The sequence below is a fragment of the Centropristis striata genome, chromosome 7 (assembly GCF_030273125.1).
Source record: "Centropristis striata isolate RG_2023a ecotype Rhode Island chromosome 7, C.striata_1.0, whole genome shotgun sequence".
Taxonomy (NCBI): Eukaryota; Metazoa; Chordata; class Actinopteri; order Perciformes; family Serranidae; genus Centropristis; species Centropristis striata.
The window spans coordinates 11,372,462-11,387,675 of NC_081523.1; the positions used below are offsets into that span (position 1 = coordinate 11,372,462).

General features: G+C 39.4%; 2 protein-coding genes across 3 annotated transcripts; both read left to right on the forward strand.

The window, feature by feature from the left end:
• Positions 1 to 198: 198 nt before the first annotated feature.
• zgc:158398 (uncharacterized protein LOC568894 homolog) lies at positions 199 to 4,409 on the forward strand. The gene is made up of 7 exons (XM_059337060.1): positions 199 to 362; positions 1,147 to 1,337; positions 1,487 to 1,757; positions 1,848 to 1,947; positions 2,096 to 2,237; positions 2,321 to 2,461; positions 2,606 to 4,409. The coding sequence occupies exons 2-7, from the start codon at positions 1,176 to 1,178 to the stop codon at positions 2,624 to 2,626; spliced, it is 837 nt and encodes a 278-aa protein (XP_059193043.1). The 5' UTR covers positions 199 to 362; positions 1,147 to 1,175; the 3' UTR covers positions 2,627 to 4,409.
• A 216-nt stretch (positions 4,410 to 4,625) lies between these two features.
• morc2 (MORC family CW-type zinc finger 2) lies at positions 4,626 to 15,113 on the forward strand. 2 transcript variants are annotated; one of them, XM_059337730.1, is made up of 28 exons: positions 4,626 to 4,758; positions 5,368 to 5,523; positions 6,519 to 6,572; positions 6,668 to 6,702; positions 6,803 to 6,871; positions 7,015 to 7,105; positions 7,219 to 7,327; positions 7,686 to 7,845; positions 8,024 to 8,135; positions 8,275 to 8,400; positions 8,487 to 8,566; positions 8,663 to 8,745; positions 9,236 to 9,321; positions 9,586 to 9,726; positions 9,816 to 9,970; positions 10,212 to 10,340; positions 10,442 to 10,547; positions 10,689 to 10,821; positions 10,943 to 11,026; positions 11,298 to 11,528; positions 11,673 to 11,921; positions 12,388 to 12,495; positions 12,868 to 12,925; positions 13,131 to 13,269; positions 13,353 to 13,508; positions 13,621 to 13,714; positions 14,067 to 14,255; positions 14,383 to 15,113. In XM_059337730.1, exons 2-28 carry the CDS (start codon positions 5,456 to 5,458, stop codon positions 14,449 to 14,451), a joined length of 3,114 nt encoding a protein of 1,037 aa, XP_059193713.1. In that variant the 5' UTR covers positions 4,626 to 4,758; positions 5,368 to 5,455; the 3' UTR covers positions 14,452 to 15,113. The 2 variants fall into 2 exon arrangements, with proteins under 2 accessions (XP_059193713.1, XP_059193714.1); XM_059337731.1 differs by lacking the exon at positions 12,388 to 12,495.
• The last annotated feature ends 101 nt before the right edge of the window (positions 15,114 to 15,214 follow it).

Sequence of the window (15,214 nt, forward strand, 5' to 3'; positions counted from 1 at the left end):
GCTTAAGCACAGTGTTGTAAAACAGAATAGAGTCAATTTTGAGACATTATTATATGATTAAATGGCAGTGTTTTAATAATCTCTAACTCTTATAAAAATAACACTACACACATTGTAATAAGCATGGAAGTATTTTCGTACCAGCGTTGGCTAGTCACGTGACTCGCGTCATCGTTGTCGTCATGTCAGTGCACTCTTGTCGTAAACTGACAGTACTGTCGTGTTGTTATGTTTGGTCCGTTCCGCTGCTCTAACTGAACTTTAAACATCTTTAATGTCGAGCTCCGGTTCACTTACCGTCAGGAAACTCGTGTATTTACCAAAAGTGGCGACGTGAACAAAGAAGACTGCTCAAATTCAAGGTACGTAGTTATCTTTCAGCTAGTTGGTTAGTAACATATGACAGTGACAGCAGCCCAACGTAACAGGACTTTATCAATGGAGCTGGTTGGCTGATACGGTGCAGCACACAAGTTCCACGTCTCCTGTTGCTTTGCAGTCTGAACTATGTAAATATATGTTAACTATTGTACTGCAAACATCAGTGGAAAAGTGGATTTCTGCGCCAATATATTATATTAGTTCAGTTGTTTTTGGACGTCTCCAAAGCCACAATAGACGGGAACTTAAAGCCCGAACCAACAGGTTTTTTTTTCAACCTTATTTTGTATGTCAGTGAGCTGAAAGAGATGTATATTCACCCAGTGCGTGTCCTATGGGTATATATGATCAGTGTTGAACAAATGACCAAAGTCCAAGATACCGACCCACACTAACAGAGTTACTGTGGATAGAAGCTGTGAAAAAAGAATACAAGAGTCAAATGGCTTTTATGTTTCTTATGGTTGTTGCAAAGAAGTTGATTTTGAATTAATAGAAATCTTCATCTCCCCCTTTTTTGTAATAAAAAAATGGATCAATGATGTGATTTCCTATTCATACTCAGAAGAGTAGTACTCGATGTCTAACTGTTACTCTGCTCTACTTGGGGACCATTTATCTATTATATAATATTATGGGCAAGATGTATATAATAATATAATAATGCATTCATGCAGGATTTTGTACTGGGGCTTGGGGGTTTTGCTGTTCTTGTCTCTCCTGTTTTTAATGTATGTAACTGAAGAGAGTCACTTCTGTTTACAGCTTGGTGCAGGTGTACTTGGAGCCTGGTGATGGGTTTCTGGCAGCCGATGACCAACCTGAAAGATTATGTTTCCCAGAATCCTCCAGGATTTACATTTTTCCTGTGTCTGTTGACTCTAGCTATCACCTTTATCTGCCTTGGCTCTTACAGCTTCACTCACACTGTGCCTAACCCTGACACAGCAGAGTCAGTAAGTAGTCAGTCTTTTAATTCATGTTGGAGAGTGGAAATTTTCTGATGTTCTACTGTGCATAATATTGTGCAGGCTGTGTCTGCATGTATGCTTGTGTGTCTGTTTGCCCTGAGCTGATACCGATATACAAATACTATTCTTTTTAGGACTGGAACCATCTGCTGTCCTCCCTGTCACAGTTCCAGCTTTGTGTGAAAATCAATTCAAGTTCATCTGAGCTTGTCTCACCAGTCCCCTCTCTTCTGATGGATAGAGACACTTCAGTTAACTCCACAAAGACTCCTCCTCTCACCACTTTGTATCTCAAAGTTCCTCTGATTGTGACTAACAACTCCAACAGTGGTTCACTGAAAGACTTCAGTTTACACACTGCCTTGAAAGCCAGTCAGTTACATCTTAGAGGTTTAAATCTTGGAGGTTGGTATTGCAGTAAATTGTTTTTATTGTGTAAAAGTGTGTGTATAACCATACATTCTCAGCCATAGTCGATTTGTTTTCCCTTCACAGACAACGAGATAGTTAATGTGACTTTGGAGTTTTTTTCTGGAAATGATACCTACACCTGCCTCACCATAAGTGCCCCAACACAACTCCTGCCCATGACCCTGTAAGTTAATTCACACTCTCAGGTGTGTGTTTCTAAGCTTACTTAATTTAAATCACAAGCTACTGAGGTTTATAAACAGAATGCCTGTCAACTGATGAATGAGTCATTTTTATGTGTTTTCATGCATGTACTGTGTATTTTAATGTAGACTTCCACCAGAGTGCCCTGTATCTGAGAAAAACATTTCACCCATCCATGTGGAGGCGAGCAACAAGCAGCCGACATCAGCACAAACCTGCTACAGTCTACACTCCAAGAATGACCCTGCACTCACAGTCATGTTAACACAGGTACATCATGTTGCACATAAAAAACTCAACCTGCTCAGCCATAATACAGATATTGTCAGTCATTCTCTATTTTCATTGTTTAGGAGGAGAAGACCGTGGCAGTGCGACATCTGTTGGAAGCCAGTCTATGTCTGCTCGGAGTTTGTTTGATACTCTGTGTAGCTGCCAGTGTGACACATTCACTCATGCGCCGCCACCACTGGAATGGACTGGACCTACAAAGTGTAACAGTCATTTTCTCTATTACCATACTCCTTCGTTTTTTATTTCCGACTATGATAACAATTAGTAATTTTGATTGAAAATCAAGACGTATGATATTATTGCTGACTTAACCTTTACTAACTCTGTTTTACTTTTATTTACAGGAGCCCCTGATTGACTCCTGAGTATTTTTCATCCTCTGCATCCTGAAGAAAACAGTTGGTGGCAACCAGAGAAGAGTGATATGTGTCACTACCTTTAAAGAGACATCCTACCACTTTTTACAAAAGAAACCAGTTTGCACATCACAGGGAGTAATACTCTGCCTGTAATAACAGTTGTATTATGTCTTTTGTAACTCTGGAGGGAGATTACTAAAGCCTGAGAAATGAACCTCGGGGTTATCTCTGCATGAGGCTGGAGACTTGTATGAGCTCAAATTGTCAAAAAAAAGAAGAAGAATTCTCCTTGACCATGATGGAAAACGTAACAAGGTGAAGAAAAGAGGTAAAGGACTATTCATAAGGGACTTACGATAAGTGGGACAATGTTATCCCCTTTCCTTTAGTAAAGGATGAAAGAATGGAGGCATTGAGGCATCTTTCCTTCGCATTAAGATAATTCATTTAGGGCTGGCACTTAGATATTGCTGGGTCATTTCACTCTGTTAGAAACCTGCCTAAGAAATAAGGACTGTTTGACCACAGCCTAGATTTAATATCGGGTCCAGCAAAGTGAAGATATTTCAATTTCTGCTCCATTAATTACGAACATTTTTAATCCGTCTGTCACAAGATTCCCAACTTTATAAAAGTGCAATACTCATAATCAGTGGAGCATCTCTGTTATAGGAGACTGAAGTATTATACACTGTCCAAACATGGTTGTGATAGAGTATATTTTATATTTTGTAATGGGACCATGGTGTAATAGGAATAACTCTTTAACCTGTAATGTCTACACTGTTGACTGCTAATACATTTACTATCCAGTCTGTTATGTGCAGTTATGTTTACTTCAGTTCCCACACTTCCCAGAGATAATTTGGGGGAAATGGACATTAAGTTGTAGCATTCTGCGACATTAGAGCTGAATATGTTAAATGTTTTTCCAGTCAAAAATCTTAATCTGATATATGTTTTAGTGGTGGCATTCCTGTGTCGATGTTTTCTTTCTAGATTTTACTGGACCAAAGTTTGTTTAGCATTCTAGGCTAGTTTGTCAACTTTACCACTTTAACTTACATATCTGACACTGAAAGGTCATTGAAGCCAGAGTTACAGAGTTACCAGTACTCTCACCTCCATCTACAATGTGTTCTGTCACTTGCACAGGAGTTGAAACATTTAGCGTCAGTATTGAAGAAACCCCCAAATGTCTGTTGTAAAGTATAGTACAAGCCATTTGTAGTGTTTTTATAAAAGATTTAATAGGACACTAAACACAGAAAAGTGTATGAATGGAATTTGCAAGTGTTACAAACTGACATGTCCCCCAGACTCCGAGAGTAACTGAATCTTTCCAGGAGCTCTGAAAATAAGATGCCTTCTTAACCACAACCATGTGTTTCACTATTTTCTTTTAGGAACTTTGTATTGGGTGTAACTAACACTTGTTTCACTTGTGGCTCTGAGTAAAGGAAAGCTGTTAATCTGAACTTTTAGACTTGACATGATACTTACACACAATACTGGTAATAATAAACTTTTGAAGTTTCTCATCTAAATGAAAACAAACTATTTTTTTTTCTTTCAGATCAAATTTAGACACCTTCATTTTGAATTTATGGTTGTAATGTTTGTTATTTTAAAGAAACCCCAACAATTAAAATATACCATACCTTACAGTACTGTCAATAATTCATTATATACTTAAAGAGGATTTAAATTTTCTGTTGGAGTCAACATAATGCTTGGTTCATTATTGTCAAAATGATTTTGTGTAGAAATAAACAAAAGAAAGAAAGTACCTGCTTTTTTGTTAATTATGATCAATTGTCAAACACAATAAACGTATTTTTTGTACAATAAGAATGTTTTCCATGAAATATAAGTGTATCACTGTATAATTTTATGCTACAAGAGCGACTTCTGCTTCTGACTGATGTACCGGTATGTCACCTCTGCTACGTAGCGGCAATTCTCCTCCAATCACCGGCGAGAATCTATACAGGACGCTCTCCTATTGGCTGAGGGTAGAAAACTAGAGGCGGGATTTCTGCAGACCAAGAGGAAGCCCAAGTAACCATACCCGAAGTGGTTGGATCCTTCGCGGCCTGGCGGATTGTTTAAGGGAAAGGGAGACGTAACGTTACAAAGTATGTATTCCTCTTTGGACATATTATAACACTAGCACGAAGCCACTACAAAGTCGCCGTCACGTTAAACGGTCCTGAAAGTCGGTGAAATTGAGTTGAGAGGGCTAACGTTAGCTACATGTTTCAACAGTGTGAAGCTAGCTGTAAGCTAACATTATCACTGTAGAAGGCGCAAATGTCCGCTAGCTACCAACGTTTGCTTAACATTAAACGTTAGTAGCAGTTGCTACGTAACACCTGGAACGTTTATGTCATCTATCACGAGACATGACGTGGCCTTACTACACATGGACCTAGCTATACCAATAACTGACTTCTCTATTAATTCATAATGTCTTCATAGCTATTAGCTAACACCATGCCTAAAGGCGTCTTTTAGTCTCTGCCATAAAATGTTGTTGTTCCCAATCAGGCCTCCCACGTGGTACTCCTCACACGGGGGGGCAGGCTTTCATTCAGGTGTGGGTGTTAACCTGTCTGTCCATTGTGACTTCTCGTGAAGTGTCCACATCAGCTGCTGTCTGAACATGTCCATGGTGTGAATCAAATGGAGTAAGGCACCTTGTATGGAAATACACAAGACCTGTGATGGTTTTCTGTCCTCTTTAGAATGAAAACTCTGGACTAGAGCCTCGGTTGGAAAGTAAGAAGACAAACAGGATACCAGGAAGGAAACAGGAAATACTAGTGCGTGGCCATGGCCTACTCCAACTACAGCAACCTGAGCAGGGCACAGCTTACCTTTGAGTACCTGCACACAAATTCGTAAGTACCTGCTTTCTGGAAATTACTATATGCAATATAACTCAGTAGTGCACCTAGCTATGATAGCAAATACTACAGACCCCTAACTAGACATGCAACACATTTTACCAGCTCATCCATGTAAATAGTGTTGTAAGGTCCAAAGATGGCTGAAAGTGTTACAACACATCAGTGCCCAACTACACATGCACCTTCACTCTATAAAAATGATTTACTAGTTGGTCTGAAGGTAATATAACTACCTATGGATTGACTTGTCACAACTTTTCACTGTCATAAATTAAAAAGGCAGTTGCATTGTTGTCCGTGCACTGCAGAAGTAATGGTGGAACCAACATTCATTATCTTAATTCATTCACTATGGTCAAACATAAACATTTTCTTATGAAGTAGTCCTACCAATCAGCTCAAGCCAAGTTATACTATGTTATGTTGCACCAGTCAACACATTTAGACACATAGATGATTTCACTTCATGGGCTAATTTCCAAATCTAAGGGATTATGTACAGACTCAGCAAGGGTTTAACTAGTGCTTGTTAAAAGAAGTAAAAATAGTCGAAGAGCTGGTGGTGAGCATTTGTAATTACATTTGACCCTTGATGGAGTAAATGATTAACAAGTTATGACAAAAAATAATTGTTAAATGATCATTGATTAGAGGATTAAATACTTAGTATAGGTGAAATTTATACTCAAGTAAGACAATACAAGTCTTTGTTGTTGTTTTGCAACAACAAGATGATGTCAGAAGTGGTACTAAGAGGCTCTAGGTACCATTTACATAATGGCTCAAAACATCTGTTAGGGTAGTATATCCTAACAGTGATTGAAGCAATACATTGTTAAATGGTATATTAATGTGGAGACTTGATCCTGGCAGCTAGTATCTCCCTCCACATCCTCTTTTTCTGACCAGCTTTGCCTCTTAACTTAAGTTAAATCCTCTAAACAATCAAGTACAATGACTTAATGAAATGAGTGGTCTGTTTTCAGGACAACCCATGAGTTCTTATTTGGAGCATTGGCAGAGCTTGTGGACAATTCAAGGTATTCACAATGATTTTCAACAGAGCCTAAATGTGTTGACATATTATTTATTTTATTAAATAGAAAGTCTCACACTTTGTTTATTTCTTCCACAGAGATGCCAATGCCACGCGAATAGACATCTACACAGGTACACCTCAGAATAACTCTCCCCAGTTTCACACACTGAAGCAAACACATTCATTCATTACTCCTCACATGTCTTTTTCACCTTTCTGCTTTGCTGATAGAAAAAAAGCCAGAGCTGCGGGGCGGCTATATGCTCTGTTTTCTGGATGATGGTACTGGAATGGACCCTAGTAAGTGCTACTTTATGAAATCACTTAATGCTAGTTTTTCTTTCATGATTTAGAGGTTCTTTGTTGTGAGTCAGGTGTTCAGATGACATGATGATATGGATTTTCTGTGTGATACATGATGCTGAACACCTTTATTTTGCTAGATGAGGCAACTCAAGTGATTCAGTTTGGAAAGTCAAGCAAACGGTCCCCTGACTCCACTCAGATTGGCCAGTATGGAAACGGATTGAAATCGTAAGATCATGCCCACATTTTGCGATTATGACGTTGTGCAGCTGGTACACTAGTATTTAAATCACTTCACATATCATTAAACATATTATTACATTTTTTATTTGTTTTCACAGTGGCTCTATGCGTATTGGGAAAGACTTCATCTTGTTCACTAAAAAGGGCAACACGCTTACTTGCCTTTTCCTGTCAAGGACCTTTCACGAAGAGGAGGGACTGGATGAGGTCAGAGTCAACTGTTTGATATGGCTGTTGAATTGAATTTGCCATTGTTATTGTTTGGATTGTGCACAAGTAATTTGGTTACTGATTTAGCCTAGTTTTGCATAGTCAGACCTATCTCTACAGTGATATGACAGCACCGTGGAGATAGCTCTGGGATAAGGAAAAAATATGCTATAGTTTGTTTGTAATTAGCGTTGCTAATTACAGGATGCAGCAACAATGCTCCAGTAAGATATGTAGCTGAGATAGCAGAAGGAGAGAGGAGCTTGGTTTGCATAATCTCTTTAATATCTATGAATTTGGTTGCTATCCCTGAACTTTACTACTTTACTTAAGGATTTTGGTCCCTTTTTTTCAGGTGATAGTCCCACTTCCCTCCTGGGATCTGAAGACCAAGGAGCCACTGACTGCTGACCCAGAGAAGTACGCAATAGAGACAGAGCTGATCTTCAAATACTCACCTTTTAAAAGTGAACAACAGCTGATGGAGCAGTTCAACAAGATAGAAAGTAGCAGTGGTAAGCAATGTTTGTCTCAACAAGAAACGATTCATTTTGTGATGTACATCAAAGTTCATAGGTACTACTTAAAAACCTTTGTTGACTTTTATGTAAATCATATATAATATATCACTCAAAAATTATGACTCCAGATACTGATGGTATAGATGTTTATTAAAATGTATTTTGTGAAAAGGCACTCTTGTGATCATCTATAATCTGAAGCTGATGGACAACAGAGAACCAGAGCTGGATGTAGAGACGGATCACCAGGACATACTGATGGCCGGGACACCTTTTGAAGGAGTGTAAGTGACTCTATTAAACAATTTAACCATGGGATCACTGATCCATGATGAAAGGAGCTATATTTGGTATATTTATTTTTATTGTTTTATTCAGAAATATAGTGAATGTTGCTGACCGCTCCCTTTCCTTCTCTCACAGGAAGCCAGAGAGGAGGTCATTCAGGGCGTATGCTGCTGTTTTGTACATCGACCCACGTATGAGGATTTTTCTCCAGGGACATAAAGTCAGGACCAAGAGACTGTCCTGCTGTTTATATAAACCAAGGTAATATGATAACTCACCTCTACTGTTTCTGTACCTCCTGCAGTCCAGTGACAACTCTTTAATTAGCATTCTTGTTTTCTTAATAGGGTTTATAAATACACATCCACACGTTTTAAAACTCGTGCTGAGCAGGAAGTGAAGAAAGCAGATCACCTTGCAAAGATTGGTGAGTCAGGGGTAAAAAAAATGGTTTTAACTTACATTTAGCTTTTTTGTTGTGACCCTCCCATTTATCAGTCCACTATTTTGTTATTTATTTCAGCGGAAGAGAAAGCCAGAGAGGCGGAGAGTAAGCAGATCGCTTTGGAGGCCAGATTAGGAGACGACCTGTCAAAAGATTCACGGGTAAACAGGAGAGAATATATTTGTTAAAGGTGCAGTCAGTGCTTGTAATCCAATACACGGAATTTTGTCATATTCAGCGAATATCTCCTGAGGATCTACGAGCTGTAAAAAAAATCCAGTATTCAAACACAGCCCTGAAAAGGGAAAAACAAAGACTATTCCATCTACTCTCCCTCTTCCATGTCCTCAGCCACGAGGAACAGCGATACACAATGACAGTAATAAAATGCTAATAACATCAGAGATATTTTTTTGCCAACTGAGAATATAAATATTTATTTTAGGTGTCACCGTCAACAGTCTTCTGCCGGAATAGCTGACTCCACCTTTTAATTTGTCAAATACAAATGTGGTCTATGAAAACAAGCTTTTAAAATGCAAAAGGCACATGTTTTTGTCTAACGCTTGATTACAATTTGAAACCTTTACCTTAATGTAAGGTTGTTATTGTGTCTCAACTGATGTCTCCTTCTGCCCTCAATTCCTCCAGGCGCTTCTAAGAAAGGTTCAAGATTCAGCCATGATGCTTCGACGGGATTGTGACATGAAGAAAAGGATTCTTGAAGCCAAACAGAAGTATAATAGACAACATTGTAAAATCTTACTTGTCCCATTTATATATTGACAAACAGATTGAATGAAAAGTTTGTTATAACAGAATTTATGCTAGCCAAAATTATTGCTATGTAACTTATATTTAAATTTGTTAAAATGTTTTTTGTTTTTTGCATAGATGTATTATAGAATAGTAAACTTGAAAACACAACATCTTAAATCACTTTGATTTTGCTAGGCTTTGTCTATTTTTCCATCAGTCTCCAATACTTTCTTGTTCCTCAGGGCATTAAAGGAGCCCAAGGAGTTAAATTTTATATTCGGAGTGAACATTGAACAAAGGGAACTGGATGGGATGTTTGTGTACAACTGCTCTCGTCTCATCAAGATGTACGAGAAAACAGGGCCCCAGCTGGAGGGAGGCATGTGAGTAATGTGGACGCAGAAAATGAAAAATGACTGATTATTTGAGTGGTTAAGATAAATATTTTACGGAGGTGTGATTTTTGCTTTAGGGCCTGCGGTGGTGTTGTTGGAGTAGTGGATGTCCCATATTTAATTCTAGAGCCTACTCATAACAAACAGGACTTCGCAGATGCTAAGGAGTATCGACATTTACTGAAATCCATGGGGGAACATTTAGCTCAGTACTGGAAGGACACCAACATTGGTGAGTTTAACTGAATTCGTAAAGATATAATAAAAAAAAACATAAAAAATTATACGCAATGGCTTACCATCATAGCCTCCAACTAATACTGCTGTCCCAGTCAGTCAAGTGTGTAGTGGCAGTGAGGAACAAGTGGGGAAGTCTTTGATCAAAATCAATTCAAGTAAATGTTTAGCGTTGGCATTTTCAGACAGTTACCTATTTTTGTATTAAATGCTGAATGTCTGTGTGTACTACGCAGCTCAGAAGGGCATAGTGAAGTTCTGGGATGAGTTTGGATATCTGTCTGCCAGCTGGTCTGCACCTCCGTCATCAGAGCAAAGATACAAGAGACGTCGTGCCATGGAGATACCACTTACTATTCAGTGTGGTAAGTCACAGATCCATAAACATAAAAAACACATACTGTGTCTTGACAAACTAACCTATTGCCACAAATTCGCTGACTCTATTTCTGTCATTTATTTTCAGATAAATGCTTGAAGTGGAGAACGCTGCCTTTCCAGATGGATGCTGTGGACAAACGATACCCCGACAGTTGGGTGTGTCTCATGAACCCTGACAGCAAACAGGACAGGTGCGCACAGAATGTTTTTGAAGTTGCAATTCATGCTGTAGTATTCGTTAAATTGTTCATGTAAAATATGGACTGCTTGTCAATTCTATAACTGTGTCACCACATTGCTAGCTACATACAGTGTGTATTTTGTGTTTTTAGGTGTGATGCTCCTGAACAGAAACAGAATTTGCCATGTGGTATTCTGAAGAAAGACAAGCAGACGGCTGAAGACAAACAGAAAGAGCTGGCAGAGAAAATCAAACAGCAGCAGGATAAACTAGAGGCCTTGCAGGTACCTCATCCTCTCTCTCTCTCTCTCTCTCTCTCTCTCTCTCTCTCTCTCTCTTTCTCTTTCTGTTGCCATCTGTTTTAATATACATCAGGACATAATAAATTGTTTTTTCTATTATCAGAAAACCAGCACCATCAAATCTGCAGCAGATTTAAAGAAGCTACCGCTGAATGTCAGCATGAAACCAACAGAGAGCTCCTCTCAGGTACAAACCATCCTTTGCTTTCTGTAGGTTTCTAATTCTGGGTCAATAGAAGTAGTTTCTATTTTTTTCTTAAACTCAAAGCATTTTTTATTTTTTATTTTTTTTAACTGTAATATGAGAACAGGAACCTTATTGGAGGTAGTAAAATGCTGCTGCAAATAAGTTTGAACTGATTTCCCTCTTTATTTAGTCATTTACTGAGGGTTTTAAAAAATATACATTATCTCACTTAAATGTTTTTTGCTGTGTGTTTCACATGTTGTCACTTCAGGCAACTCGGTCTTCTGAAAGGTCCACAACACGCCCACGCTCACCACCGCTCCCAGCTCACCTAAAAAGCGGCCCTCCAGCTCGTGCAGCTTCTCAGCGACCCACGAGAACACCTGCGCCTCCACCACCCAAAGTTGAACCTTCCAGGTCCAGAGCTGCAGTAAAGTCTCCTCCACCAAAACCCGTATCCAAACCTGCTGCCAAAACACCTCCACCCAGCCGCAGCTCACGGGTAAGTTATAGGTTTTAAAGAATAATCCACCAATACAACAAAGTACCAGTTGAAGGTTTTGTTGGTAAAAGTGTTAAATATGGTTGCATATAAAGGTTAACCTCAGAAACGGTGTGAAATAGTAATAAATGTCTCCTTACATAGAAACCTGCCAAAGCTTCATCAGCCAAAGCAGCTGTTGGACAACGCAAAAGAATCATAGAGCAGGAGGACAGTGAAGAGGAGGAGGAGGAAGAGGAAGAGGAGGAAGAGGAGAAGGAAGACGATGACAGCGAGGAGGAGAGTGAAGAGGAAGAACCACAAACAAAGAAATCCAAGATGGCTGCAGCAGCTGCTAACCGTGGGAAAATGATAGAGAAGGCCTCACCTACCAAACGTGTCAAGCTGGACGAGGTAAACACAAAACTGACTTTCCCTGGCATGAAGCTCAAATGTGTAATTGTACAATTTATGAAAATATAGATACTGCAAAACGTAGACATGTATGGAAGAAAAGTATAGCTGAATCAATGCTGCATAAACCATCCAAGTGTTGAGCATGAGCTTGTGAATGAGCCTGTGTGTGTGTCAGTGCTGTGATGACTTGTATGTTTTCTGTTGCTTGTTGCCTTTCCTTAAAAAAGTGACCGAGAGAAATGAGCAGACTTGGTGGGTCTTATCAGGAAATAAGGCTGGTAATTGTTTTATCAGGAGAAGGTGCAGTGAGCATTTCTTCCTACAGTATTTGTATGGATGGTAAGACGCTACGCTGAATTCAGTTTAAGGCTCATACAGTGAAGTGAAGACAGACATGCATTCCTGGATGGTGAAATAGGTTGTTGAACCTCCAATCAGAGCCCGTCTACTCTTGACTTTCCAGGTTAACACCCAGAAGAAAGGAGTTTCTACTCCTGTACGGCTGACACCAACTACACCAGCCCCTATCCCTAAATCTATAACCATGCAACAGCATGGGGCTAAAGCAAAGGTAGCTTTACTTGGTCCCTCTGTCTGCTACGCTGAAATAAAGATGCATCTGCTCTCACAACTTCTAACAATCACGATAGATTAACCCTACATCTGATCTGGGTCTTTCGTTAGATTATCAGTCTCTTTCTTCTAACAATCCTCTCTGGAAACTGAAGTTGTTGTATTTCTCTAACAGCTGCAATCAAGCATGACATTCTCACCCTAAGCCTGAGATCACACTGGGACTTTCACTTCTTTATACTTTCATTCTTCTTTCGTCAACAGGGATGCAAATCATTTCCTTAAACCTTTCTCTGTCTTTTCAGTAAACAATGTCTTTCGCTGCAATGGGAGTAATTATTAGTAATTAATTATTGTTTTGTTTTTGCAGGCACCTGAGAAGCCACCGCAGGAGGAACCACAAATGGACACCAAAAATGCTCAGAAAGGTGATGATGGACTACTGTACATTATGCTTTCCACAGTATTCAGTGTTTAACACAGTGTTCGGGCATACACTAATAACACATCAATTACTTTTGGCTACTTTTTGCCTGCCCAATTTTGTTGATTTGCTAGTTTGAATTTTTGATTTGTCAAATGAAAACTGAAAGCTGAAATACAATATTTTCTTATGTTTTTTTTCCCCAACAGATAAAGGACTACTGGTTGAAGTGCGTGTCAATAAGGAGTGGTTCACAGGAAAAGTCATTGCTGTGGAGGCGAATAAGCAGAGTGTTCGCTGGAAAGTGAAGTTTGACTACGTACCCAGATCCACCCCAAAAGACAGATGGTAAGATAGTATGTCTGTGTTGCTGCATTCAGACCATATTTTGTTGAAACTACCAGATAATTAACATACTTGCATGTCTGTAGGGTATTTAAGGGTAGTGATGAAGTCCGGTTGATGCGGCCGCCATCTCCAATCTCTCAGACACCTGACACCCAGCAGGGGCCGGCACCCATGGAGCCGGACACCACTCAACCAGGAACCAGTCGAGAGGTGACTGACAGTCTTGTCACCATGTTGAGGTAAGCTCGTTACAATGAACTGGCATTGTTACCAAACACTGTAAATTATAACAGTCGGAGCACATACTGTAGTGTCTTATTACTGTGTTCAATGTGCCATTTGTGTTTCCAGGACAATGCTGCGTTACTTCTTCCCTCCTGCTTTTCGGATCCCAAAGGATGATGTTAACAGCATGACGGCTGAGGAGTTGGTGGCCTTTCCTTTGGTGAGATAGATAATAGATGGTTCAATAGATGCATCCTTGTGTAAGAATGAGAGTTAGGTATGGGCTAGTTTGTATTTTCTTTGTCCGAATGTGGTTACTTGAGAGGTAGTGGTCAGGGAGAGTTATGTCACAGCACGCCAGTCTTTGAAGTGTAGTTTTACATTGAAAGCAAATAAAAATGATTAGTGAATGCAGAACTCTATCTGCTGGGAAATTGCTTGTTTTCAAAAATACTGTATATTTAAATAATACTGATTAGATCCAATTATATGTTGACTTTTTTTTTTATGGTTTTCTCTTTACCAGAGTATTGAGCTCCTGTCTATGAATGTGTTTTCCCTCCTCCTTCTAGAAAGAGTATTTCCAGCAGTATGAATCAGGTCTGCAGTCGTTGTGTAACTCGTACCAGAGCAGAGCTGACGCCCGGGCCAAAGCTGTGGAAGAGAAGAGCAACAGCAATGAAGTAAAACTAAAGGAGGCAGATGAGAAACTACAGAAACTCCGGACAAACATTGTTGCACTTCTGCAAAAAGTACAAGAGGTGAGACTGCTTCTAAATCGGCCCCAACATTTTAATTCTGAGCCCGCCATAAGCCACCAATCAAGTGGAATCTTTGTTTAAACTGTCATTGTGTTCAGTAAGTAATATTGCTTTTTTACATTTTTAGGACATTGACATAAACACTGATGATGAGCTTGACGCCTACATAGAGGACCTCCTCACCAAGGGTGATTAAAGAAGGCAGGAAAGAGAGAAGAGTACATGCACATAAACAGACTGGCTGTTTTAATTATAGCCATTACTTGCTGACTCAAGGACTCTGTTAATATGCAGAGTTTTCTGTTGAATCAGATTGTCATGACTTTTATCTTTTATTTTGATCGTTCCAGTGTTCCGGCACCAAAGCACTCTTTGAGTTTTGGACAGGTTCTCTGGGGTTTCTGCATTGTTGGGTAGCCTATAGTATTCTCTGCAGTCCTTTTTATATACCTGCTTATATATGTTAATCTATGTTTAAGCCATCCTATCCTGACTGGGCTTTGGAATAATTTGTGTAGAGTTACTACATTTATGCTCCCTTCATATAGTCCGCTAATGCTATGGCAAACTACAGACTTGTTCTTCGTTTTGGTTCATCATCGGGTGAGATTTGGACACACAAAGTGACTGGGCTGTGCTCTGCATTGCAGCCTGGACTTTAACTTTTATTTTTGTACACTAAAAACACATCAGTGTTGCCCATTACCTTCCTCCATCCTGGTCTGATGAACAAACCAGGCTAATATTTTACAGTTGGGTGGTGTCCCACACCCACAATCGAGAACTACTGGGTTTTATCAGTATGATTATTCCCTTATATCCCTGCTACATTTAAGCTATGACTGTTCTGTGTTTATTTTTGGAAGAAAAAAAATCTCATTTAAATGCTAAAGTTGTGTGTTCATAATTATTCAGTGCCTGTGTCCTTCCTTTTGAACAGATTTTTAACATGTCATGGA